At 38.5% G+C, this 26,554-nt stretch overlaps 1 protein-coding gene across 1 annotated transcript in view; it reads left to right on the forward strand.

Moving 5' to 3' along the window:
- Positions 1-3,435: 3,435 nt before the first annotated feature.
- Positions 3,436-26,554, forward strand: part of ZNF804B (zinc finger protein 804B) — a 663,847-nt gene continuing 640,728 nt past the window's right edge. Inside the window, exon 1 of the mRNA XM_075587407.1 lies at positions 3,436-4,352. Coding sequence (XP_075443522.1) covers positions 4,242-4,352 — 111 coding nt within the window. The 5' untranslated portion in view covers positions 3,436-4,241. The remainder of the gene's footprint in view (positions 4,353-26,554) is intronic.

Below are 26,554 nucleotides of genomic sequence, written 5' to 3' on the forward strand. Positions count from 1 at the left end.
ATGAATTCAAACAGCATTTAATACTATAGCACAGTGTGCCTTGAGATTTATAGCACCTTCACAATGCAGAAGAAAATTGAGCCATTTGCCTCTGCTGCTTTTCATTATTACAGTATCCAGAGTTATAATTAAATAGGTAGAAAATTTCTCTAAATGCCTACCTTTTAATGATCATTCAAACCAGCGTATGGGGGATTCTTCAAAGAGGACATTGATGAGTTTGAGTTGCGACATGTTGTGTTTATAGGCGTAGCCAGCATAGGGCATGAGAGGGCAAGGCCTGCTCTGAAAAATGCCTACAGCCCGATTCGTGCACTGGGTAGGCGGTAGGCAGGGGCCCGGCAGACGGACAAAGCAGTTGGGGCCCGACCTCTGGTCAGGCCTCTCGTTGCCGCTTGGCCCGGCTCTCCTCAACTGCAGGCCCCCCTCACTGACTGTCCCACGCCAAACATCTGATGCTGGCATGCACCTGGCTTCTCTGACGTCGGCTCAGTTTCTGGCGTGCACCAACATGAGAGAGAGGACTGGTGCGTGCTGATGTCAGAAGTTCAGCGTGGGACAGTCAGTGAGGGAGGCCCGCAGCTGGGGAGAGCCATGCCCGGCATCAATGAGAGAACCGGCACCCGGGCCCGGCCAGAGGCCTGAGATCATCCCCAAGGTAAGTCTGTATTTTGTATGTATTTGGTTTTTTTGTATATGTATTTGGTGGTGGTTATATGTATGTGGGGTGACAGGGGGGATTATATGTATTTGTTTTTTTCTTTTTCTTATATGTGTAGCCAGGTCACCTGATGGCTACTATTCTGCCCTTGTGCTGGCAGTAAACCCTGGTGCAATCAGGTTGCCAGTGGTTGATATGGGGTTTTCCCCCTCCTTGGTGCTGCACTTGAGTGACAGCGGGAGGAAGTGACATCAGGTCTTGGCATTACCAATCATGAGACAGACCTGGTGCCCTCCTCCTGGTGGTACTTAAGGGCAAGTACCACCCAAATTTAGCAGTGCCTTTCCCCACTTGAGGAAGGCAGGTCACACATTGGAGAGGCTGAGAATTTGGCTTTCTCCAGTCTTCCCTCCGGGGAAGAGTGAGTGTGGGCCGTACCTCTGCCTCTGCTAGGGAGGCAAGGAAGAGCTAGGATGGCTGCAGATGCCCTTGGTCTGCAGTGACGGTCCAGGGACCATCCTTCAGTGGTAGCTGAGAAGTACTGCATCTGGCAGAAGCCTGCCTGTTACTGTGCTGTACAGAGCATATAGTAAACTGTTCCTGTTGTTATACCTTCTGCCTTGTGCGTGACCTTACTGGGGGGAGAGGTAATAGTTCTATCGTGGGAGATCACCTTCAGTTCCTGGAGACTACAGCAGAAGGAGGCGTGCAGTGCTAAAGAGATATGTAGGGTGTGAACCCCAGAAGCCTAGTCCTGTGTCCCCACTACCATCGGCGGATGACTCAGCCCTCCTGTTACCAGCAGGTATCATGCACCACACAATCCGTAATGGCCACATCTCCCACCATGTGGGGAAACACAGTTACATATGTATTTGAGGGGTGTTTTTTTTTATATGTATTTGGGGTCGTTTTTTTTAATGTATTTGGGGGGTAGGGTTTCCTGTAGGTTTTTGGGGGTGGGGTTGTTTGTATGTATTTAGGGATGAGGGTATTTGTATATATTTGGCGGTGGGGATTTTTTTCAATATGTATTTTGGGGGTGGAGTTTATATATATTTGGGGGTATTTTTATATGTATTCGGAGGTATTTTTATATATATTTGGGGGGTGGGGTTTTTTGTGTTTGTATTTGGGTGGTTGGAGAGGGGTTAAATATATTTGGGGGGTGGTTTTTTTATATGTATTTGGGGCTGGGTTTTTATATATATTTGAGGGGTGTTTTTTTTATCTGTATTTGGGGATAGGGATTTTTTGTATGTATTCAAGGGGTAGGGTTTTTTCTATGTTTTTTGTGGGTGGCGATGTTTGTATATATTTGGGGGGGTAAGGGGTGCTTGTATATATTTGGGGGGTGGGGTTTTTTCTGTATGTATTTGGGGGGGTGGGAAGGTTTTTTTGTATTTGCAGGTGGGGTTTTGGTACATGTTTTGTGGGGGGATTATGTGAGGGGGAGAAGGAATAAGTGAGAGGAGGGGGATAGAGTGAGAGTGGGGTAATTTACGGAGGGGGAGGAAGAGTGAGAGAAAAGAGGGGGTGTAAGAGAGGGAGGGAGTAAGAGAGATGCAGGGGAGAGAAATGCATGCGAGGCGGGGGAAATTAGTGAGAGTAGGGTAATTGATGGAGGTGAGAGGAGAGAGGGGGTGAGTGAGGAAAAGAGGGAGTGAGAGAAATACATGGGAAGAGGGGGGCTTGCGAGGTGTGAAATGGGGGTCTCGAAAGACCACCGACACAGGGGAGGGGGGCCCTGGGGGCCCCGGTCGTAATGCTAGTCCTGGGCCCTGGGAACTCTGTCTTCAGCTCTGCCCTCAGATCCCAGGAGGTACAAAAGGAGGGGGTCTCCAGGCTCTCCTAGTCTGTAAAAGAGAACAACTGTATTTATTTTCAGTGTTAGAGCTAGTTTCCCAGCTTAGGGCCCATAGAGAAAACTAACTGAAGAAACTCTGTCCCAGTAGGGAATAGATTCTCATCGCAGGGCTTATGAAGAGGATCTGGTGGGACTGCCAGGAATTTCAGGGAGTAAATTTCCAGATCTGTCCGTGGTAGCAGCAAAAGGCTTGCTCTATGTATAAACCTCATGGTGGAGAAAATTGATTATAGTTGTCTTCTAACCCTCTGAAAACCAGTCCTGTTGTTCACTTCAAGTTTATCTGTTAATAAAGTTTTAAAAAGTTCCTGGCACCCTATCCTTTATTAACTCATCATCAACAGCATGCATGGGTCTCCAGCATGCATGGGTCTCCAGCACCCTCAGAGAGCAAGGTAACGCTGAGCATCTACTGTACACACCCACTATCAATAATGCTTAGAGATAGTGTGACCCTTTTCCTTAGCAGGGGGAGGAGGGGTAGAAGTGTTACACATATTGTAGATTTTTAGTAAAATCAATAATGCAGCACGTGAATCTCTCTAATAGATTCAAGTACCTTCGTTTTATGCAGGAGAAAGAGCTCAAGATTTAAAGCATGTTGAGCCACTGCGACCAGAAGATGTCTATTAGATCAATTTAAATATGTAGGATAGAGAATCTCAAAATAGTCCAGTATTGAGGAGCTCCCAACTCATCTTTTCTAGGTATGTTATTTTTGTTGCAGATTTCTCTCTTGTGTTTTCTGACATGAGGTACATGAGGTTTACATGAGTTGTTAAGGGTGGACGAATGCTAGTACACAAAAGGGATTTTTCCCTGTTTCCTATTCTTTTATGTGCTATTTAGGGCTGAATTGGTCATGCTAACAGCCAGCTGGTAAGCTGCTGCCGTTACTGCCTACTGCTTAATACTGAGCAAGGGCTGAAGCTGTCAGGCAGCAGAGAGATATGGGGGTGGAGAAAGGAGCCAGGCACTTACACAAAAGATCTAGCAGAGCGACACAGAGATCCTAAGGAAGCATGCACAAATACTGAAAGTTAATATAGAAAATGAGAATCGGTATATGGTCACTGGATTAAAATGATGTAGGTTCAACTGACTACTGAATTTTATTTCTTTTTTTAAGAAGTACCCATCATTTCCCAAATTATTCTCTTTGCACAGGGAACACATTGCAAGCAATGCTTCCAGACTGCTGGAACTATACCACTCTGTGATTTCCATCTGAATTTTGAGACGATACAAGGATTTGATTTTATTCCAAAAGGGGCACGCATTAGGATGGACGGCATACAATATATCATGGACAATACTTTTATTATGGGCTGCTAACAGAAGATAACTGAAGCACATGAATGCAGGGAGCAGCCAAACTAACCATGGGTGACCAATGACAGCTGAATCTTGATTTTATTTTCCATTTAGGGTTTGGATGGTGCCTCTTCATAGCAGCATTCAGGATTTACACGTTAGCTGCTGTCTATATTTATTTGAGTGAAAGCGATTAGAAGCATCCACACCATCACATCAGAGAAGCAATTGGACGGGTTTGCAGGCTCCCTGTGGCTGACTCCCTTCAGCGGAGACTGCACAGTGATCTGAGCACTGGATGAAAGGGCTTCATGTTCGCTGCTCCGGTCTGCACAGCTGCCAGTGCTGAGCTGGCCCTCCTATGCCCTGGCTTCATACATATGGGAGACTGTGGACCGTATGGCGTGCTATTACCTTGTCATCAGCTCCACTCATCTTAGCAATGGGCACTTCCGCCGCATCAAAGGAGTTTTCAGGGGTCCCCTTCGCAAGACAGGCACCACCATACCGGTAACGCTATTTAAAATGATATTTACCCCCCTTCTGTTTTAAATGACATTGATGAGCAGATGGTACATTTTGTAGGTGTGTGTTATTCCAGTCTGAGATCTTCGTATGAAACAGACAGTATTGCACTGGACTGGTCTGTCAATTTTGGATACTTGAAAAGTTGCTATTGCCATAAAGGTAGTTATGGATGGCTTGTATTTTGTACTATTTGGTATTGATTGACATACTTACATTTCTACTTGGTTGCTTCTTTTTCTTTTTTTTTATTATTATTATTTTGCCAAATGGAGATGGGATGATTTGTTGCTGCATGTATCTAAGGAATCATTGTCAAAAAATATGGTGCAAAGTCATAACATATAAACTATTTTATTTAGTGCTTAATGAAACATGAATGTTGACAGTGCTCTTTTTTTTTTAAATAGATCAAGTTATTTTGTTGTGTTGGGATTGGAGTATACCAAATAGCTGAAAAACATGCAGTACTAGTATTTAAGAAACTTTGAGTCATTTGTAATGGACAGGTGGCTGTCCAAATGTAGCATTGGATTTGCATTGTGACCATTTCTTTTGTCAAAAGTTACTTTATATTTTATTTATTTTTTAACAAATCTGCAAGTGTAATATTTTATTAAAGCAATAAACACGTCTTGGCCATGGATAAATATTGCCAAAAAACATGCAGATATGTTTATTTGTAATAATGTATTGGTATAACTTGTATCTACATCTAGAACAGCTTCTCTCTGTTCTGTTGTTTGTATTAATTAATTGTCCCCACATTTCTATGGTTCATTTAAAACGTATTTGTTCAAGTGAATGCATAGACCTACTAGAGTATTTCTCATAGTTAACATAATATTAACCTAAATTCAGAGATCACAGCAAAGATGTTCACTGAACCTACATGATCATCTTGAACCACTGCTAAATCTACAATTTAGAGAACATTGTATTTATTTCAGGGCTAAAGGAGAACTGTAACTAAACCATAACATACTATATTTGTTATGTTACAACAGCTATAGGGTTAATTACTGTACTTCACATGCCAATACATGTACAGTTCTGCTGAAATGTAATATATAACACTTTAAAACTGTATACAGTACAGTTTATGTATATGTTTATATAAGTGCATATGATCTCTTTTAAGACACCTTAGTATGAACACATTTATGTATGAGATTGTTTGTAAAGTTTGTTGAGAATGATGTACAGTACAATGTACTATAAAGTCAAGCATTGTGTATTGTTTTTACTTTACATAAATTATGCTTCCTGACGTTTATTGATGAAGGATGTACCCTTCACTTCCAATCCTATAGCATTTTACATCATATGAAAGGAAAGTGTCCTGAATAATCAATTGTAAATGTTTTGCTTGCATTAAAAGATAAGATATTGGACTTACACTTACAGTAATTGCTTAGAAAATTAGAAGTGGCAATGGACTGTTCCTATTATCTTTATACAACTTCTTATTGACCAGTGTTGGATACTCTGATAAACATAAACATTAGGAGGCAGTTAATTAATACACACACACACACACACACACACACACACACACACACACACTCAGTTCTGCTTCAGTGAATCACACGTTAAGATTTTCTGTATAGTATCAAGCTTCATACAATTACTTAATACTAGTTTCAGACAAAAGATTATCTGAAAATTATTTATCCAGTATACAGTTCTTTTTCCATGATGCAAGCTCTTGATTCTTTTTGTTATTGCTACGGGGATTATGTATCAAATCCCATAATAAAATCCCATTACATTTGCCCATGTCCACTCCAATTATGTTAGCCAACTGTTCAAGAAAATTAAACTTAACAATATCTCCATATAACTACAACTTGTCATAGGCAGCAACACACAATAGAGAAGAACGTGTTTTAATATCTCACATAGTGAAGGGGTTAAACTGTTAATGTAGTACATTTTGCAAACTAATTTGTTTCATAATGCACTATAGAGCTAGGGGAAATATCACAGGTCAACTGAACATGTACAGTAGATGTAATGAAGACAGTTGTGTCTGATTTTGATTTAATGAGGATTTTTAGAGGCCCTAATAAGTGGACCCAAACAAATCTGGATTATTTGTCATTACTGATAACTCTCACCAAGGTCATGTAAGTTATTACCAGTCATGTTTTGGGGAAAGGTGGTAGAACCTTAAGCAAAGAAAAAAGTAATGTATTCCTAAACTACAACAAATAATCTATTTTAAAATAGGAAAATGCAGTAGAAAAATAAAAAATTCCCATGCATTAAGTATTGCACTCCCATTCTTAATTATTTACTATAGGAAGTTTTGTGAAGATCCGTGAGAAAAGGTGCTGAAATCCAGTTCCCTTAAAATCCCCCACAAAAATAAATCTGAATATTAAAGACAGAAATATATTAGAAAATAAGACCTATGTCGTATTCAAAGCTAATCTAACATTAGATTTCTATATAATCTGTAGGTATGTCTGTATCAAGGGACTTTAAGGGACGTTGGCCTTAGAGTGCCTCAAAGATTTTCCATCCTGTTAAAAAGATAACAAACTACAGTGGGAGCCAGAAATATTGATACATATTATAATAAGACTTTAATATAACTTTACTCTTACCATTACAATACACTGATTATTTAGAAACATTTGGGCAAAATCAAACCAAGTTACTGTACACTAATACAATGATGCTTAGAGATGCAAATTCCAACATCAAGATAAACCAGCAGTTTTTTTTTAATTTGATACATACCACCCTAAGGTTTTTCTTTTTTGTTTTTATTATTCTTTTTATACTTTGTGCCATGTACTGTAGTGTTGTCATATTTAGCTACTTTATGTACAATTTAAAATCCGCGGATTTTAGTGGTAGAGGAGCCAGCAATTCCCACATGTAAATGTTGAAAGCGTCTTCAGCAGACAATGATCTGCTTTGTAATGTTAACATGCCATTGCTCTGCACACACAGAAGGTAATTGGCATACAGTATGTGCTTTCAAAATAATTTTAATTTCATATTAAAATAAAATAGCTTCCTCAACATACATTTTAGAATATTCCATTATTCTTTGAGCTTATATTTGTATTTGCTTTTGAGGAAGCAGGACACACAGCTTGTGGGTTGCATTAGCCTCAAGAATACAATGACAGAAAAAGTGGAAAAAAATGAAAATCTATACCTATTTATTACCATAAATATGGCAGGTGATCTGATCTGGTCTGACATAAATTGGTAGGAAATGAAGAGACTTGAAGTGTGCTTCCTGGAATATTTTTAGAGCTCTTCAAGTCTAGTTTTCATTAGAAAAATTGAAGTACAGCACCTAACAAGTTGAATCCTGCCATTTGTGAAGAAGAAACTTTTAGAGAAGTTAAATGAATCAGTATCTAATTTTTCTATATTTCTACAATTTGTCAAAGTAATGATAGGCTACAGTTATGTTGAGCACTGCTGTAACTTCAGCTATATAAGAAAAAGTATAGCATGTCTTGGGGATACACTGCAAAACTGCAAAGAAAAGCACCAAATATTGTAAATATTATGTTTTCAAAAAAGTATTTTGAAAGCAAAGCTAGCTTATGAGTCGGACCTTCCAAATCCTAACACTGTTGCTGCATTGCAAAAAGTAGCCAGAGATATAGTTATTTAAGTATATATTTGTATAGATACTGGATGTAGTTGTCACTAAAATGCCCCAGTAGGCAGGATTTCTTGCCTGCTTCTCTTATTCATTTTGGTTCTCTCACTGCCTCTCATTCCATTGCTGTACTGACTATTGAGAGGTAAAGGCATAGTTATATATATATAAATGTCTGTTAGGGTGATTTGTGGTTGTCAATACCTATCCACATAATGTACTGGTCACTTTTATTAATGCTAAATGCAATTTCAATTTCAGCCACTAATACTGATTAAATCAGTTCCATTCATTTTGACAAGTACCAGTATGGGATAATAACCCCTAAATTGAGCAATCTCTGAAGCAAGAGTAAGTAATATTCAATACAGTGTGAAAGCAGAAATGGAAACAAGGTAGGCTTATAATTAAGATGATCATGAGTAGAATAGGCAAACTAAAAATATTGACCACATTCAGTGATTGACATGTGACAATACTGTCTTTATAAGCATCCCATTTGACGTGCTCCTGAGATGCTTACACGTAGTCTCTGCTTGAGCCTGTTCTCTGTTATGGAGGCTTAATAGAGGACAAATATCTGCCCAAAATGTTTCTAGGTATTTTAATTGGATTTAAGTTTTATATGGCTTCTTTATGCTCTTAAGAGTAGGACAGAAGTATAGTAGTTTGCTTATTTCATTTGTGGGGAGTCTGTTTTATGTATTTTTTAATATTTACATGTGTACTACTTTTTGCTACTGTCATTGTTCTTTTTATGGAACAACCTTTTGGGGCCAACAGTATCTACTAAGCATTGCACATTGATTTCTTGGCAATAAATTGATGAACGGAAATCAGAAAATATATTGTTCTTGTGTGAGTCTACGTACTAACATTCTTGTTCCTAGTGTGCTCGTTAAGCGTAAAAAATGGTTTCCGTCAGGTATATTGTCACCAACGCATTTTGAAAAGCAAGTTTCCCCTCTCTACCCTTTGCCCTTTTCTTCAATGGATGGGAAGCAGGAGGACCGCGGAGCTGAACTAAATTTATTTCTACAGCTTCCTATTGTCCCACGTGACACGGGAGATTGAAACCTCCATGTTCTTTCCTCTAGGCAGACGATACCGGTGATATCTTCTGTCAAATTCCTGAGACAGTTCTGGCAAACGGGTTGACCGAGAGAGCACTCTCCATTTCCTTACAGATTTAAAAAATGTATGATTATTAAAATGAATATCTGACATAATTCACCAGGACAAAAATATATAGATTTGTGGCGGTGCAGCAATATCAAATATGACAGGTTGGTTGTGTTGCATAGGTCAGATATATGTTTAGTCCTCAAAGATAACAATTAAAATCATACCGTACAAATGTAATGTTGAGTTTATCATTATTGTAAGGGATACAGGGCTAGAGTTATAGGGTATTTTATACTCTCAGATTCATTTGAGTTTAAAATCCTTTTTTCTCCTAGCCATAAATATCAGAAAAGATTGATGAGTTGGAGATAAGACACAACCACAAAAAGATAGTGTGTCCTTGTGACAGGGGCCGGGTTTTGAGCATTTCAACATGTGAGTATCTACAGTAATAACATGTGAGTTCTCCTATCTGCAACGTCAAGACCTCTTTGATGGGAACTAATACTGTTCATTAGTGACATATACAGTAGGTTCTCAGTTTATAATTTTGTTTTAATGAAACTGTCTGGATTTATATATTGCATGTTTTTGTAACATTCCTTTTCTGTAAACAAGCCATGTACCCTTTTTGTATATTAAATCGAGAATGTAATAAGTATGGTTTTTGGGCTCTTATTGAACCTAGTGCCTTTGTGAGGAGATTAATTGCATTTCCAGAAACATTTTGCTACAGTATATTGAATTTTTGTGTTATTTACAAATTCTCCTAAAAAGGAAGGGTGGGGGGAGCAAGGACTCCTGATGGCTGTTTTTTGGGGCGTTAATGCACATTTGTAGTTCCCTGTGGGGAGGTACTGTGAGTCAACTGGATAGCTGATGTTTTTAACCCCTTTCACATCACGTGCACACAGGTGTGAAATTCGTGACAACTTCCACTATCTCTGGAACAAGGGGGGGCTACGGAGTGGAAATTAACATTGTTCAGCTTTGGGGTTGACCAGATTCTTTCATCAAATAGAACAGAAACCAAAAGGTCCCATTGTGCATAGTAAATCCACATCAAGAAAGTAACCTAATGTACATGATGTAAATAAAAACACAAACTGTTCAATAAACCTCAAATCTAAATGTTATATTCCTTTAACAGAGTCACCTTTGCAATACCGTTATGTTGCAACATTATAGGGATATTTTCTTGCATGTGCTGTATTTAAGTAATAATCCCCGAAGAACAGGGCATTACTGGCCAATAATGCCCTGGCTGGAAGAGTTGAAGGCCCGAGGCAAAGCTGCTTAAATTCCGGGCATTACTGATTGGATATTGCCCGGAATTTTAACCAATCAGAGAGTAGGGTTTTCAATAATGCCCTGAATTTTACTGCTTTAGCCTATAATTTATGTTATATAGGACATAAATATGGCTTCTGTTTCCTATAATAGCAATTATAGGCTAAAGCAGTCAAATTCCGGGCATTATTTAAATTCCTGCCCTCTGATTGGTTAAAATTCCGGGCATTATCCATTCAGTAATGCCCGGAATTTTAGCTGCTTGCAAAGTGTTGATTTCAATGTGATTATTTCCAGCCAATCAGCTTTCAGAACAGCTGAGACAGGGCAGGGGATGGTTAAGAAGTATCAGCCACGGGTTTACTCCTCCCCCTTTTCCGTGAACTGAGCAGAATCAGTTGAATTGGTGGAGTGGGGGAGAGAGAGAGAGAGAGAGTCTGCAAAGCAAGTGAGTGTCTGTCTGCAGTTTGTTTCTGACTGTAGTTTCTGTGTGTGTGTGTCAGCAGCAGTGTTTATGAGTGTAGCAGCAGCTGTGTGTGTGTGCTGTGCTGTTGTGTTGTATGTGTGTGTAGCAGCAGTTTGTGTGTGTGTAAATCTGCTGTGTTGTGTGTTGAGCTGCTGTGTTGTTTGTGTTGTGTGTGTGTGTGTGTGTGTGTGTGTGTGTGTGTGTGTGTGTGTGTGTGTGTGTGTACACAGAGGGGGCGGCGGTGTGTGGATATAGATATCTGCAGTGTAAGAGTATATAGAGGTGGATTCATGTATTACCATTTATTTTAATAAAAAAAATCTATATAACTATACAAAAGTGTCTATTATTTATGAAAAAAGTCTACATTTTGCCTATAATAGTAATAATCCCCCCAGAACAGGGAATTACTGTCCAATAATATTGGCCAGTAATGCCCTGTTCTTCAGGGATTATTACTTAAATAATGATGGTTCAGGCTGTTTTTCAATGTGGATGCTATAATTTCAGTGAAGAAACAAAAACATGATTTTAAGAGACTTTGGGGTAGATACTCAGAAGTGCACTAAATAAGCGCAAATAACATTACCTTACTTAAGTAGGTAATGGACCTTATTTACTCCTTATTAACGGGCATCCTCAGGGCTAATGATTTGCAAAAGTAAGGTCCGTTAGCAAAACAACCCATGTAACATTACCTGAATGAAGGGGGATTACTGTAGCCGAAGAAATTAAACTGCACATGCGCATTAGGAAAGAATATTAATAGGGATCGTTTGTAAAACTATACTAGTTAAAATATTATGTTACATTTTTATTTTATTTTTTACACATAGTGACAACTGTGTTTAATTAAATGTAATTTTGGTTACTTCTGTCTCCTTAAAAATCATTTTCTCGTGTAGATTCATTCTGGTAAACTCATACTTTATATCATACATTATATATACAATTGTAGGACACATAAATATACTGTATCTAACATTCACTTTCCTCATTAAACCACATGTTATTGTATGAAGTAGTAAAAACATTTATTTTTAAAATGAATATATATTTGTTGTTATATATGTTCCACCATATATTTGTTGGTATAACAGGTCATGAAAGGGTTAATTCCTACACTCAGTCCATTCATATGGATACCACAACACCGGATTACCCAATAGGAAGACCAAGCATGTGCTTAGGCACCAGCAAAGCAGGGGCACCACCAAAAATTAGATTTTTCTAAGAATTTGATATATTTTTTAAAAAAGCATCGAACTACAGTAGTCACCATGGGAAAAATCTAAACTTTGTTAGATTTTCTTACACTCCACTATATACTCTTTCCCCATTGTCTGTTCTCTTTTATAAATTATCCCCACCTAAGCCATGGGGTGTACTACTAATGTAGATCGAAATAACGCGAGGAAATCAGATCCTATCATGTGTTGCAATACATTTATGTTTAATTATTGATATATTTTTCTGAATATATATACTACATATACTTGATTAGTTTTTTTGTTTTTTATATTATATATTGAAAACTGTGGTAACATTGATCCTTTGTGGACAACTTTGGCCCACCATGCAAAAAAGTTGAGCCTTTTTTAATCAAATTTTAAGCAAGAAAGGTCACAATAGTTGCAACATCTGTAATTTCTAATGTCATTCTCATTTTCACCGTTATATTTACAGTAGGACCAATGACATTTTATATGTTAGTCCTTTATGGCTCATTGCTGCATCACTACTACGTGGCCAATGTCTTTGTGTAACCCCACATTTCGCGCGTAATCTAATTTCGGTATGGTTTGGGGTGACGTGAACCATAGAAAGTTTAGAATCCCTATACTAAGAATGTATTTTAAATTTGTTTGTTTAAAATTTGTTTAAAAATTCAGTGTTTCATTTGTACAAAACGTTTGCCTAATTTTCAATACTGCAATTATTTGCAAAGCAATTTATAAAGTTTTATTAGCAACTTAACAAATGTAATAGTAATAATGCCAAATGTTTATGCGTTCTGTATACATTTTTGAAAAATCAAAAATGAAGCAGTTTTTATTGAAATTGGGGAAAAAAGCTATTTTAACTTCAGCATACATGTAAGTTTTACATAAGTTCGAAAATACAATTTTACATTACAGTTTCATATTGTTTTTATTTTAAATTACATATGATAAAGAGCGCACAAGCGTTCGAAACGCGTTGGATTTTAGGTCTTATGACACAATAGAGTTTATATTTTTGATTCCGGGTCCTCTCCTTGCTCCCGTCGGATTGTGCGCTCCTCTCCACCTTCTGCATCCTATACCACTGGAAGCTGCACATCCAGCCAGCCACACAGAGGAATTGTGGGTACTGAATTGCTACAGGGGAACTTCCAATGAGATCGATCATGGGGGGGTCATTCCTACCCATTACCTGTCTTCAGGAGGTTCGTTAACCCATTGTTGCTAGCTATATTACTACAACTATTCATTACTGTCTTTGGATTATCCTCGGATGTTGGCATTGGCTATTATTGGTTATTATACCTAGCATTTGAGCGCTTCTTCTTCTCTACTTAATTTTCAATACAACAATTATTTTCAATGCAATTTATAAAGTTTTATTAGTAACTTAACAAATGTAATGGTAATAATGCCAAATGTTTATGCGTTCTGTATACATTTTTGATAAATCAAAAATGAAGCAGTTTTTATTGAAATTGGGGAAAAAAGCTATTTTAACTACAGCATACATGTAAGTTTTACATAAGTTCGAAAATACAATTTTACATTACAGTTTCATATTGTTTTTATTTTAAATTATATATGGGGGGCACCACACACTTTTCAGTGCATAGGGCCTCTAAAGGTCTTAATCCGTCCCTGGTACCACTTAAGACGTTCCGCTTTCCCTTGTAGGCCATTTATAGAAATAATGCAATGCTTATCAGGGTTTAGAAGTGAAAGCAGCTTTCAGCAGGCGTTAAATATCATAGCATTTTTAGCATCACGTTAACAGTAACGGAGGTCTGAGGTTTTCGTTGGTAGATAACGTGCTCATAGCATATCATTTGCATATGAAGAAGTCTAAGGTCCATTCAAATGTAAAAAAGTTAGGTACTTCCGTGGTTCACAGCACCTTCCACAGCCAACGTATGTGTATAAAAAAGCTTTATTAACAATCAGCAACGAACATCAGCATGATCACTCTGACGCGTTTCGTCCAGACATGGACTTTTTCAAAGAGTGCTGTCTATGCAAAATGTCCATCTTCATATAGGGGGTGACCTGGATCAGCCACAATCATCTCTCGGGTAAATCTTAAACCCCACCTACAGATGATTAATTGAATGATTGGCTACAACACGTCACTCCCTACATGGGTGGACATACAAAAAGTACAAAAATTACATGTATTATCAGACATTATTAAAAAGCAACATTAATGATGCTATGTAAAGTTAAAAACATACAAAGCTCAATGTTCGAATACTAGTATCAGAATTAATTTTTAATAAGTAACTAACGATTTGATCGGTAGATAATGGATAGTGGGAATTGATTACTTAAATAAAGAAAATAAAATAAATTAGATAAATATCATGGGATTAAATTACATAATACATAAATATAATGACAACTATACAAAGTGTGGATAATTAACAATATATTCTTTTAATCACTTGATAATGTTTCACACCTCCCAATATAACTGTACCTGTAACAGGGTGCACACCATGAACACCCCTCCACAAGGGGCCATTATCCCACCAAGAAGTGCTTGAGCTCCCACTCCTGGTTGATTCCAGCCGGATGGAGTGTGTTCAAGGTGTACACCCAGTACATTTCTTGTTTATTAAGTACCCCCTCCCTACACAGGCGGCACACTTTATTTGAGTGTGGCTCATTCCGCAAGCCGGGATATGTCCCGGCTTGCGAGCCGCACTCCCTCGGCGTGCCGCGCATCACCGATGCGCGGTCACGCGTCATCGGGTGCCTGTGCCGCCTGTACGCGTGCCCAGGGCTCCCCGAGGGAGCCCTGGTGTCGCGCGGATGTGAGGACGGTGGCGGGACGTTCCGGGGGACCCGGCGGACCCGGTGAGGAGAGGGGGAAGCCCCGATCGGCGGGCCTCTCCTCCGAGGCTTCGGCGCGCGCCCGGACATCCCGGCGCGCGCCAGGTTACTGTCGCGGCCGAGACCGGGCAAATGCTCAAATAAACTCGGCCGCGACAGTATATCCGCCTCTGGCATGAATGGGTATATGTTCAATGGCGGTATAGGAAAAATTAGTTATTCCTCCTCTAGGACATCTAGAAAAGTGTCTAGGGACTGGGTGGGAGGTGTCATTTCTTTTAATCAACCGTACATGTTCTGCAATGCGAGTTCTGACTGGCCTTATCGTGCGTCCTACATACATATTATTGCAACCACATCTTAAAAGATATATCGTATAGGCCGTATTGCAATTTAGAAAGTCATTGATGAAGTACTTTTTTCCATTTGGTTCAGACATAACAAATTTAGTACTGTGGACATACTTGCACATAGAACAGTTTCCACATGCATAAAAGCCTTTAGGGATTCCTTTTATTTTGTTGAAATTAGAATTCGACTGGAAGTGACTAGGTGAGAGGTGCGATGCTAGTGTTTTGGCCTTGCGGAATGTAAATCTCGGCCCATTTTTTGTTTATTCTGCAATATCCCTATCAAGTAACAGCGTATGCCAATGCTTATGTATGATATCACATATTTGTTTTGACTGTCGATTGTAAGTAGTAACAAACAGTGGACTCATATCGCTGTATTGTGGGACGGTTTTCTCATTACCCTTATAACGTTTATTTTTCTTATTCTTCTCCAGAAGTACAGAACGATCCAAGGACCTTGCATGTTCAAATGCCGCTTGGATATCCCTACTATTGTAGCCCCTGGCCTTTGAAACAGTACTTCTGACTGTGAATAGAAGTTATCATAATTGGTCTTAGCCGTATAAACTGGGCTTTAGGAATGCTTTTAATTAATGACTGTGGGTGACAGCTTTTTGCTGACAGCAGTGTGTTCCTAGAGTTGGGTTTGCGAAATATGTCAGTTTGGATGTGTTGGTCATGGTCGATGTACAGGAGCAGGTCTAGATAGCTGATACAATTAATATTATGTTCATAAGTAAATTTGATATTTATATCATTTGAATTAAGTATATTAATGAATGAAAGAAGTGATGATTCCATGACATTCCAGGTCCCATACCATGATGAGATCGTCGATGAATCGTTTAAAGTAAATTATTTGAGAGCGATAAATATTATTACTGTGATAAATATATTGTGCTTCCCATAACCCCATAAATAAGTTTGCATATGATGGTGCAAAACTTGTGCCCATTGCAGTGCCTAACAACTGTAAATAAAATTGTGAATCAAACATAAAATAATTGTGAGTTAATAAAAACTTAATGGATTCTAAAAGAAAAGTGCAAAGTGATGTGGAAAGTTGTGATAATTGTAAAAAATGTGCAATAGCTGACAACCCGTGATCGTGATGTATAATGGAATAAAGAGAGATTACGTCAAGCGTAACCCATCTGTATTCTTTTTTCCAGACCAGGTCCTGTACATCCACCATGAGATCCGTAGAATCCTTAATGAACGACGGCAACGAAAAGACAAGGGGTTTTAAATAAGAATCCACAAAACGTGATAGACCATCTCCCAAAGATCCAATACCCGCCACTATAGGACGTCCCGGAGGATCGACCAGTGACTTGTGGATCTTTGGGAGATGGTGAAACACTGGAATCACGGGATGTGGATTACTTAAAAATTCAATTTCCTGTTTATTCAATGTACACAGAATTCTTCCGAATTCAATAAGTTTCTCATACTGCAACAAAAACTCTGCTGTAGGATCTTTTTTAAGTAGTCTGTAATGTTCTGGATTCCCCAACTGTCTAAGTGCTTCCTGTCTATATTGGGTAGTGGATAAAACCACAAGGGCCCCACCTTTGTCAGCATTCCTAAACATAATGTCATTATTACTTTTCAAGATATCAAGCTCCTGGACCTCTGTGTATGTCAGATTGTTGGCATGCAAAGATGAGCAAGAAAATCCCTTAGATAATATTTGCAAGTCCCTTTCTATCAACCTTTCAAATGCCGTAACAAATGGTCCCCTACTCGAATTTGGACAGAAGATGGACTTCCTATTGAGACCTGATGTATGGGTACCAAAGAAAGGTTGGGAGAAGGTGTTAATTTCTTCACATTGCTGCTCGAGTAATGCATCCAAGTCTGATAATACACAGGTTTCCTGAAAGGTATCAAGTGAAACATTAGACATAACATCATTATCCTCCACATTAGAAACAGTAATAGATACATCATTATCACTGATATCACAGATATCCGAACCGGGCAAATTTGTAATATGAAATTGACTTCTGGATGAAAAAAACTTTTTTAAGGATAATTTACGTGTAAAACTTTGGAGATCAATGACCGTCTGGAATAGATGAAAGTCCTGGACCGGGGCAAAACCCAATCCTTTATTAAGTAAGGACAGCTGTGAATGGGATAGTTCTATTCCTGAGAGATTAATAACATTATTTACACACTCATCTAAGTGTATTTTTTCCTTTTCGTTCTCCCGCGTATGTCTAAGTTTTCTCCGCGATCGTCTAGTTCGCGGCGTGATCTTGTTCCTGTTGATAAAAAAGAAGAAGAAGAGGAGGGTGCCTGTTCTTGAGTTTTAGCTCTGGCCCCTGTAGATATAATGGAGGACCTACTGTCACTCCTTGACCTCCCTTGATTGTCCCGTATACTTTCGGTGGAGCCTTCAAAGGACACAGAGTGCGATCTCAATTCGCATTCTGAATAATCTGACTCAGCACCTGACATATCAATAGTTCTCCCTTTTGGAATAGATTTATTCAAATTACTTTTGGACCACCTTTTTTGTTGAGTTTTTGACCCCCTTGATATATTGGGTCCTGTATTCTCTCTCGTCTGGGGTTTCTGCCAGCAATAGACTTGGCCTTTTAAATAATCTGCACAATCTCTTTCGAATGTATTGTGTTTTTTTTCACTTATTGAATCCTCTATAGTCTCAATGTTAGTCAGCAGCGTTTTGTCATTTTTAATAAATTGGTCCATTTTAGTAAATGGTTTCAAATTATTTCTTAGAAGATTTATTTCAAGCATTAATTGCTCTTTTTCTTTAGTTTTCTGCTGTATGATTAATTCCATCAATTTTTGGGAACATTGATTTAGAGTGTCCGTCCAGTCCTGTTCAAATTGCATGTTTGTGAAACCAAATGTTGGTGTCTTTTTGATGCGCAATCCCCGTGATATTCTCTTACACCTGATGTAATTATTCAATGAGGTAATGTCCCACCATAAACGTATATTGGACACCAAAAGTCTCTCCAATTTCACAAAATAATGTGTGAGGTCTGAGGGCTCTCACAAATGACCTCTGTACTTTCGTCAAACAAATGAGCCGCCTTTTTAGAGCGTTTAGTATTGTCCCCACAAGCATTAACAAATGTATCCACACTTATAGATTCCGATTCTATATCTACATCTTCCATCTCAAAAACCATGTATTAATCCTCAAAAAAGGTAAAAAGATGAAAAAAGATTTTTTTTTTTAAAAACAATAAAGAAGGAAGTATTTTTATTTAATATATTAAAAAACCATACGTTGGCTGAGACTCAAAAAACTATATAAACATACTCCAAAAACTCCAATGTTATATTGCTTAATTCCTCATATCTCAGCAATAAATATGATTGTCCATAACCTTATAGAAAGTGCTACTGGTGGGCATCAGGTAGTGAATTGTACAGTAGAAAAATATAGGGTATAACCCCAATCCACCGAGGCTACTAACCAGGCACTATGGAGTATGACTCTTGATTGAAGATTAAGACGTTCCGCTGTACCTTGTAGGCCATTTATAGAAATAATGCAATGCTTATCAGGGTTTAGAAGTGAAAGCAGCTTTCAGCAGGCGTTAAATATCATAGCATTTTTAGCATCACGTTAACAGTAACGGAGGTCTGAGGTTTTCCGTTGGTAGGTAACGTGCTCATAGCATATAATTTGCATATGAAGAAGTCTAAGGTCCATTCAAATGTAAGTTTCCCTTATTTTTAAGGAAAATGACTGAACTAGGTAGCGTTAAGCTGCCTTGGGGATATGCGTTATTGATATGGATACGTTAAAATGAGATAACATAACATTAAAAAATTAACGACCTTCTGAGGATCTACTACTAAAATATGTGATATTTTTATGTTAAAGGCAACATTGCTTAAAGTTTAATATACCCTGTACAGTAGTTAAACCTAATTGGATCGTGCTTATATTTTGACACTTAACAGTAGCAAAAAATATGACAGTGAACAATATGGTGTAAACTTCTCTAGACAGTATATTACATGAAAGGCTGAAAAAAATGGATATAATATAAAAGAAGGAGGAGAAATAATAGGCATTGTATGAATTGCTTTCCATCTCCTTTTCTCCCATACAGTATGTGTCCATTCTTCATTTTGCCTAAGTCCTTAGTGCGCTTATACAAAATACCGATGTCCCTGTTTTTCCACCTGTGAGTTTAATGTAGGATAAGGTATAAGGTTTCGACTACATTAAGGTTGGGCACAGCGTTAAAATTACTGTTCTGTATGGTTAATGACGGTTGATGAAAACTAAGTATATCTCCACTAGAAATGTGCAAGTCTGTGCTTGTTCACTTAAAATATTAATTTGTGATTTGTCAACAAAGATCACACATTTGTGAATAGGTATGTAAAAACAATCTATGGGCTTCTGTTCATATTCAGTAGAATATGTGCAGACGATCCAGTTGTGAATGTTTTTCCAAATGTCTTAATCTTCGCTTATTGTGGCGTTGCCGACGACGGTGACGTCACGCTGCTGTAGCTCCGTCGCGACGTCGGCACTATAAACGCAGCCTTAAGCACTTTGGTTACTAAAGTTACTAAATAGTACTGTAGCTAGGTCCCCCATAGTCCCTCTTACCTTCCAGACCGGGTTGCTAAAGACACTGCGGGGAGGTTGCTGACAGGCGTAACCAGGGCGCCACCATATTGAGGATCTTCGCACAGTGAGCTCCCAAGTTGCGGCGCCCATGTTGGCACAACCTGTGCATGTGCATTGAGACAGTAGTTGCGGCAACCATTACCATAAGCTCCGCAGTGGAACTACAATTCCCAGCATTCCCAGGGGCTGCTAGACACATGGGCCAGCAAAGCCAGTAGGGCTGCAGCCTTCTCGGGAGGCAGAGACTGATACATTTGGCGCGCAAAGGAACACAATGCCAGTCAGAAGAGAGACATCAACGGAGCAGTGCTTCCCTGGACTAGGTCAGATTGCCCCGTAGGCCCCAATCACAAGTAGGTTGTGGCTGCTGTAGGGAAGGCTCATATCCCTATAGCTGCTATAGGTAGTCGCTGCATACACGCCAGACACTACGCGATAACTGTGGCCTGGGACCAGACCCAGGCACATTGCCAGATACTGTCAACCAGGATACAATCCAGCGTGAGGTCCCTTCATAGGCAGACAACTGAAGATCCACGCGTGGCGTGGGACAGAGTGGTCCAGCGGATCTTCATCAAAGACGGCCTGGTCTGGACTAAGACCAGGAAGGTATCTTCTCAACATGCACCAACGGCCATACACACTGCGGGCAGTGCTGTCGCACACTTGGGGTGGGGTTGCTATTGTGGACATCATGTGATTCGGTGCCAGAGGCACCTCATTATTTTGGGGGGAATTTCCCAGGTGGTGGGCTCACACTGTGGGGTTTTGTGTCAGTGCGTCCTTGTATGGCCTTGTTATTACCAACGTTATAAGTTATCTGCCAGTAAATATAAGTTAGCCATACTGTGTGTGATTATCTGTTACTGGTGATTTCCTGTGAGAGGTTATCCTACTGCGTTAGGATCTCTCGCAGGTAGAGGCGCTGCATACTGACGAACGTGATCACCCCCGGCTCGATAGTGGTGTCTGAGTCTTTGTAGATAGGGAATTTTGGCAATTGTCAAGTACTTTCTGAATTTTTTGAATATTTTGCATATCTAAAGTCATTGGGGGATTTCTAAAATGTGTTGTGATTGTTTTCCTCTTGCTTGGTTGAATTAGGAAACGGCTTTTGATTTTCTAGCAAAATCAATCAAATAACTTAAACTGATACCTTTCTGTGCAAAAATGTTTTTGAATAATTTTTGTGGAATTTGTGAATTAAAGACTGTTTGTGAAATGACAATTTGCCTAAATCACGCAATTTTAATAGTAACTAAATTCATGGAAACGGAAGTAGTTTGAGCTTAAAGCTGTTCTTGATGAATTGGAGAAAATAGATTTAGAGCAGCAAACAAAAGCTACATCCTGCGACTGTGCATTCAATTTACAACAGTGGTTCAAAATCTGTTACTTGGCAAATTAATTATAGATCACATGATACTACTGTTAAGTTTAGGGAATTACAACCTTTAGTTTTCATAAAAATGTATTACGCATGGCTATGTATTTCATGATAAAAAAAATCCACAGTCCTTGAGAAGGTGTTCCATATTAACAGAGCATGAAATGTCAGTAAACTTCAGGCTATGCTGAAAGGAAAGTGGTGACAACTTTAATCATCTTGATCAAATGCCATGTACATGTGAACAGATGTGTTTGTCTATGTGAATACGAGAGAGAGAGAGAGAGAGAGAGAGAGAGAGAGAGAGAGAGAGAGAGAGAGAGAGAGAGAGAGAGAGAGAGAGAGAGAGAGAGAGAGAGAGAGAGAGAGAGAGAGAGAGAGAGTATTGCTTGACTTTAGAATTTAGTGTATTTTTTATCATCACATCATCAAATAATTATTTATATTGCATTATTTCCAAATGTGCTTTTGCTAATAATACACTGGGGATTGTTAAGGTGAAATTTTAATGCACTATACTAAAACTGCTTAGAGCTACAAACAGCAATTCATACTATATACATATAATACCAGCAGAGGGTGTGTGATTCAGGTTTATATGTCCTCTTATCCAAACAATACAAATAATATATTTTTGAAATAAGTATTTTATTACAACAATGGTATGAAGATCAGAAAGACATTAATATGCAGAGAGCACTGAAAGAGAAACCACATGCATTAAAAGTCAATTTAACCCACTCTGGAGGACAACTGAGCAACTGAGCACCATCAGACAAAAATCTTCACTAGCACTGAGAATATAGCTACACAGCATATTGAATGGGGCCTAAGTATGCAAGTTCAAAGGACAAAACAATCCACTGTAAAATTAACCAGTTTGTAATTGGGCTCAAATTCTGACAATCTGAGATGATAATCCCATATTGTAGAGGCAGATTGGACAAATATAATTAGTAATGCGTTACTAGCCAACCTGACACTAGATGGGTTAATAAAGACATACAATCATTGTAGGTTATGAAAAGGTGGTAGTGCAGGTATAGTGTTAAGTTCTGTAGCTTTCAACAGCAAAAGACATCTGTGATGCACACAACCACAGTGGATTTTTGGTTTTACCTAGTAGCGGGGATTGGTTTGTTCTATGCATGTGCTTCAATGGTTTAATGAGCCCCTTTTGTGATTTAAAGAATTCCTGAGTTATTTCACATACTGTAATAGGATCTGTCACACAGGGGAGTGCAATATTGCTGGTCATGTTTTTCTAATGAAAATCCTATCTTTTAAAGAGATTGTGTTAATGTTGCTGCATTAAGACTTTGCGGGTTATTTATTAAACTGCAATAGTGCTGATTGGAGCTCTATGGCACAGGTACTCCCATTGAAGTCACTTAGAGTTTCCATGCAATAGTGCCTCGATCAGCACTATTGCTTTTTATTGAATAATCCCCTCTGTGTCTGGATTTGAAAGTGCACATTCTGTGCTTATCATTTTTATTTAAGTAGAATTTTTCCTAATTTTCGTCTTTGTATGTCTATCTAAATGTCTTGTATAGCACATACACAGAGTTAACAGTGCTCCTATGCAGTTTTAGCTTTAGTATGCTTACTAGTGCTGTTTTGGTTCATGTTGAGAGTGTTGAATGCTTAGGAATTATGTCTGGATGGGAATGTCTGCATGGCTGCCCACTAAGGTGGTGCATAACTAATTTATTGGAGCATCAAACATCTACTACAGTATATGATTTGGGCTGTGTAAACATAAAGTTATTACCCATACCATCTGCTACAATTAGAGATGTGATGATCATTTGCTGGCAGTCTCAAAATAGGTCAATGTTTACCATTTTGCATGGAGTATTTAAAATACACTTGTAAAGACAAACTGTAGTTACTGTACATTGAAGTGCATTCACCTAGCTGTATTGCTCACTATACACCTAATTTTGTAAAATAAATCCAAACATTGTTTAACCTTACAGTAGGTACTCACGGGAAAAACACATTGAATATGTTTTAGTTGTATTTGTTACAGCTTCATTCACAATTATTGTATGCTTAACATTGCCAACACATTAGGAAAACCTCTTCAGTGTCATTGGGGGATTGCCATGCATTTACAAAGCAGTGTGTTGCAGACCCCTCTGGCACTGAAAGACTCAAATTGGAAACCATATAAGCACATTTGTCAAAATGTATATCTTGAATGAAAATGAGAAAACATTACAACATACATAGGTGTAGTTACAGCTATTCAGTTGGTTAGCCAGTTGCATGCAGTCAGCCAGGGCTCTGTTCTTAAACTCAGTCTTTCAGCTACACTCAAGGAGCACTGTTATGAATTTGATTCTGCTGTGGGACAGGGGACAGGGACGTTGAATATTGTAGTGTCTCCAGTTGTATATATATCCCCTCAAACCTCCCTCCAAATAAAATATGGAGAGATGTCTGTGCTGAAAAAGGAGGACATATAAGGTACCTGATATATAGGCAAATGCAAAGTATATTTAAATGAGTCCCTTCCCACACTTCCTAAAATGATTTCCATATCAACTATATAGAGTTGAAAAGCCTAAGGCACCTAGTGACTGGAATGGTGTTCTGGTGTCAGACCCAACAAGACTAGAACCCAGTGTTTATTCACAAAACAGGGCATGTCCATATTTTAAATAAAAAGACCCATTACGTATGCTGGTGTGGGTCCCAAAAATATGAGAAGAAAAAAAAATCTAACTTTATTATTAATATAGTGATTTGATTGACATTTTTAAGACCATGATGCACAATAAAATAACTTGCAAATACATAGAATCCCCTATATATTTTTTTCTGTAAATAATATTGGCAACTTTTTGGGGGCAATATCAATGATCATTCTAATATGCTTCTGGAATAAAATGTGTATAACTCAATCACAGATATAACATTAAACTTTATTTTTTTTTAAATGCTGTAGTAGCAGCAATAGGTATAATTGTAAATAATAGAAATGATGCTGCTGTGTTAGTGTACACCAGAATAAAGTAATACAAAAGTAATGGTTTATGGTAGATGTGAAAGAAGTAAAAGTGAATTGATGAGGAAGGTGATAGTATTGAGTTGTGGTCTGGGTTTCACTTGCTTACATATTTGTCCTGCCAGCACTTTTCCTATAAAGGAATCATTTTGAATTTAGTTCCATGTGTTGAGTAAGATTACCTATATATAGTATATATACCGTACATATATAACTATATACATACAGTATAATACTGGCAATTTTTTTTTACTAGAGTACTGTTGAAGACTTACCATTTGAGTCAAAAACACATCCAAATTGACTAAAACCCCACATTTTATCATTATTCACCTTTTTTACATATATAATGCATGCTTGCATATATTTCAAATGTTTCAAATAAAGTGGGGTTTTAGTTACTGTACATATTTCGACCAAACTATGATAACGTTGTCCAATGATTACTATGCCATGTTAACGCCTGATCAGGCAAGTCCACATTTTTAACCTTGGAGTTAGAGGGTGATGAGCTTAAACCATTAGAAGGTACTGTAGTCACCATTCTTCCAAAAATACAATCCAATTTACATATAACCATAATACATGGAATTAGATCTGTATTTTTAGTTAAGCAAATGGTTGCTTGGAAATCATTTAGAATCAAGCGGCCACTGTTGGAAGTTCCGTCTCACATAGAGATCTGACATCACTTGTGGTGGCCTTTATCTTCTCCTTGTGACACTTAGGCCTCGGACATGGTGCATTAACAGCGCCGAGCAGTGCTGACGCCCATGCTCTCCTGCTCAAGCAGGAGCTTTTTTGTGTCCCTGCATGAGTGTCAGCGAGCGCGCTTGTGAGCCGGGTGGGAGGCGGGGCGGGAGGGGGGGCTAGCGCTCCACGTCACGGCGCCGACGTCATGGACTGCCATTGGCTTTTGACAGTCATGTGACCGGCCCTCCACTTCCCTCAGCGGGAAAAGTTAAATTTCACTGTCGGCTAAATTCCACACGCCTCCGCACACCTGCGGAAGCGTCATCTAAAGCCACACTCAGTAGGGATGATGGGGGTAAGTGGCGCGGCTCAGCGTGGGTCAGCGCTGTCTTTTGGACCATGGCCCTGGCCTTACCTTTACTACAGACGGGAACTCTTCTGAGCAACACTAACTATGGATGCTTCAAAGACTTCAGATGTCTGCTTCTCTTGATTCATTTTCTTGTGTCTGAGCTTTGCTGGTAACATAAGAAGTCAATATATGTGTGTTCTCCATGTAAGGGAAGTACTACTGTTTATAACTGGTGAGAATGGGCCTGAAGATGGGATCTTCCCCCGAAACATTTCCCCCTTGTATCTTTTTCTGTCAATTTTCCTGTTTTCTCGTGAGATATTTCTCTTTTTTTCTTTTGGACCTTTCGTTATTTTTCATTATTATCATTTTTCGATGCCATATTTTAGCCTGTTCTTGTGTCACCATGATTTCTTACCATCCTTTTGTATGTCTGTGTATGCCAGTTTTGGAGCTGTAGATAAGTATTCTTCTTTTGTTTTTATATATTTTTTAATGGTTTATTATAGCTCAATGTACTATTTACTCTTTTTCGACCTACTGTATATTTTATACTATGAGCAAAATCATATTTGTAAAAAATCTGGATCTTATACAGTATTTCCTCATTTGAGTATGGGTACCACCTTTTCCTGTAGCTCTTTATTTCTGAAATAGTGGTGACTACCTTTTAATGGTTTAAGCTCTTCAGATGCTACTGTATAGGCAAGATATAAAACATATTTAAAGTTGCAAGTCAAAAAGTCTTCCCATATAAAAACTAAAGAGAGAGACAGGAGGAATTCAGCTCAGCACAAACAATTATTAAATTAGAAGTTAGAACATACCTTGGCATGATGGACTTTGGGCAATCGTGGCATACGTTGACCAAGTTATGTAACTGCAACCCCAATTTAAATTAAATATTATAAAAAGTGAAAGTTATGCTGGCTATTATGCAGCAGTATATACACAATAAGGAAGGGTTATTGATGCACTGTTGGGTTTCACTGAATTTGGATGTTTGTAGTTTTTGTGTTTTTAGCTTATACATTTTTAAGTCTGATCCTGGGATGTAATTAAAGCTACAGCGAGCCTGCTATTTTAAATTGAACAGCAGATGTCAGTTTGGTGGACAGATGGACTAGGATCTGAATTTTCCTTCAATGTTTGTGTGTAACTGATATGCAATAAGGAGATC

Source organism: Ascaphus truei, chromosome 2 (genome assembly GCF_040206685.1).
Source record: "Ascaphus truei isolate aAscTru1 chromosome 2, aAscTru1.hap1, whole genome shotgun sequence".
NCBI classification, from domain to species: Eukaryota; Metazoa; Chordata; class Amphibia; order Anura; family Ascaphidae; genus Ascaphus; species Ascaphus truei.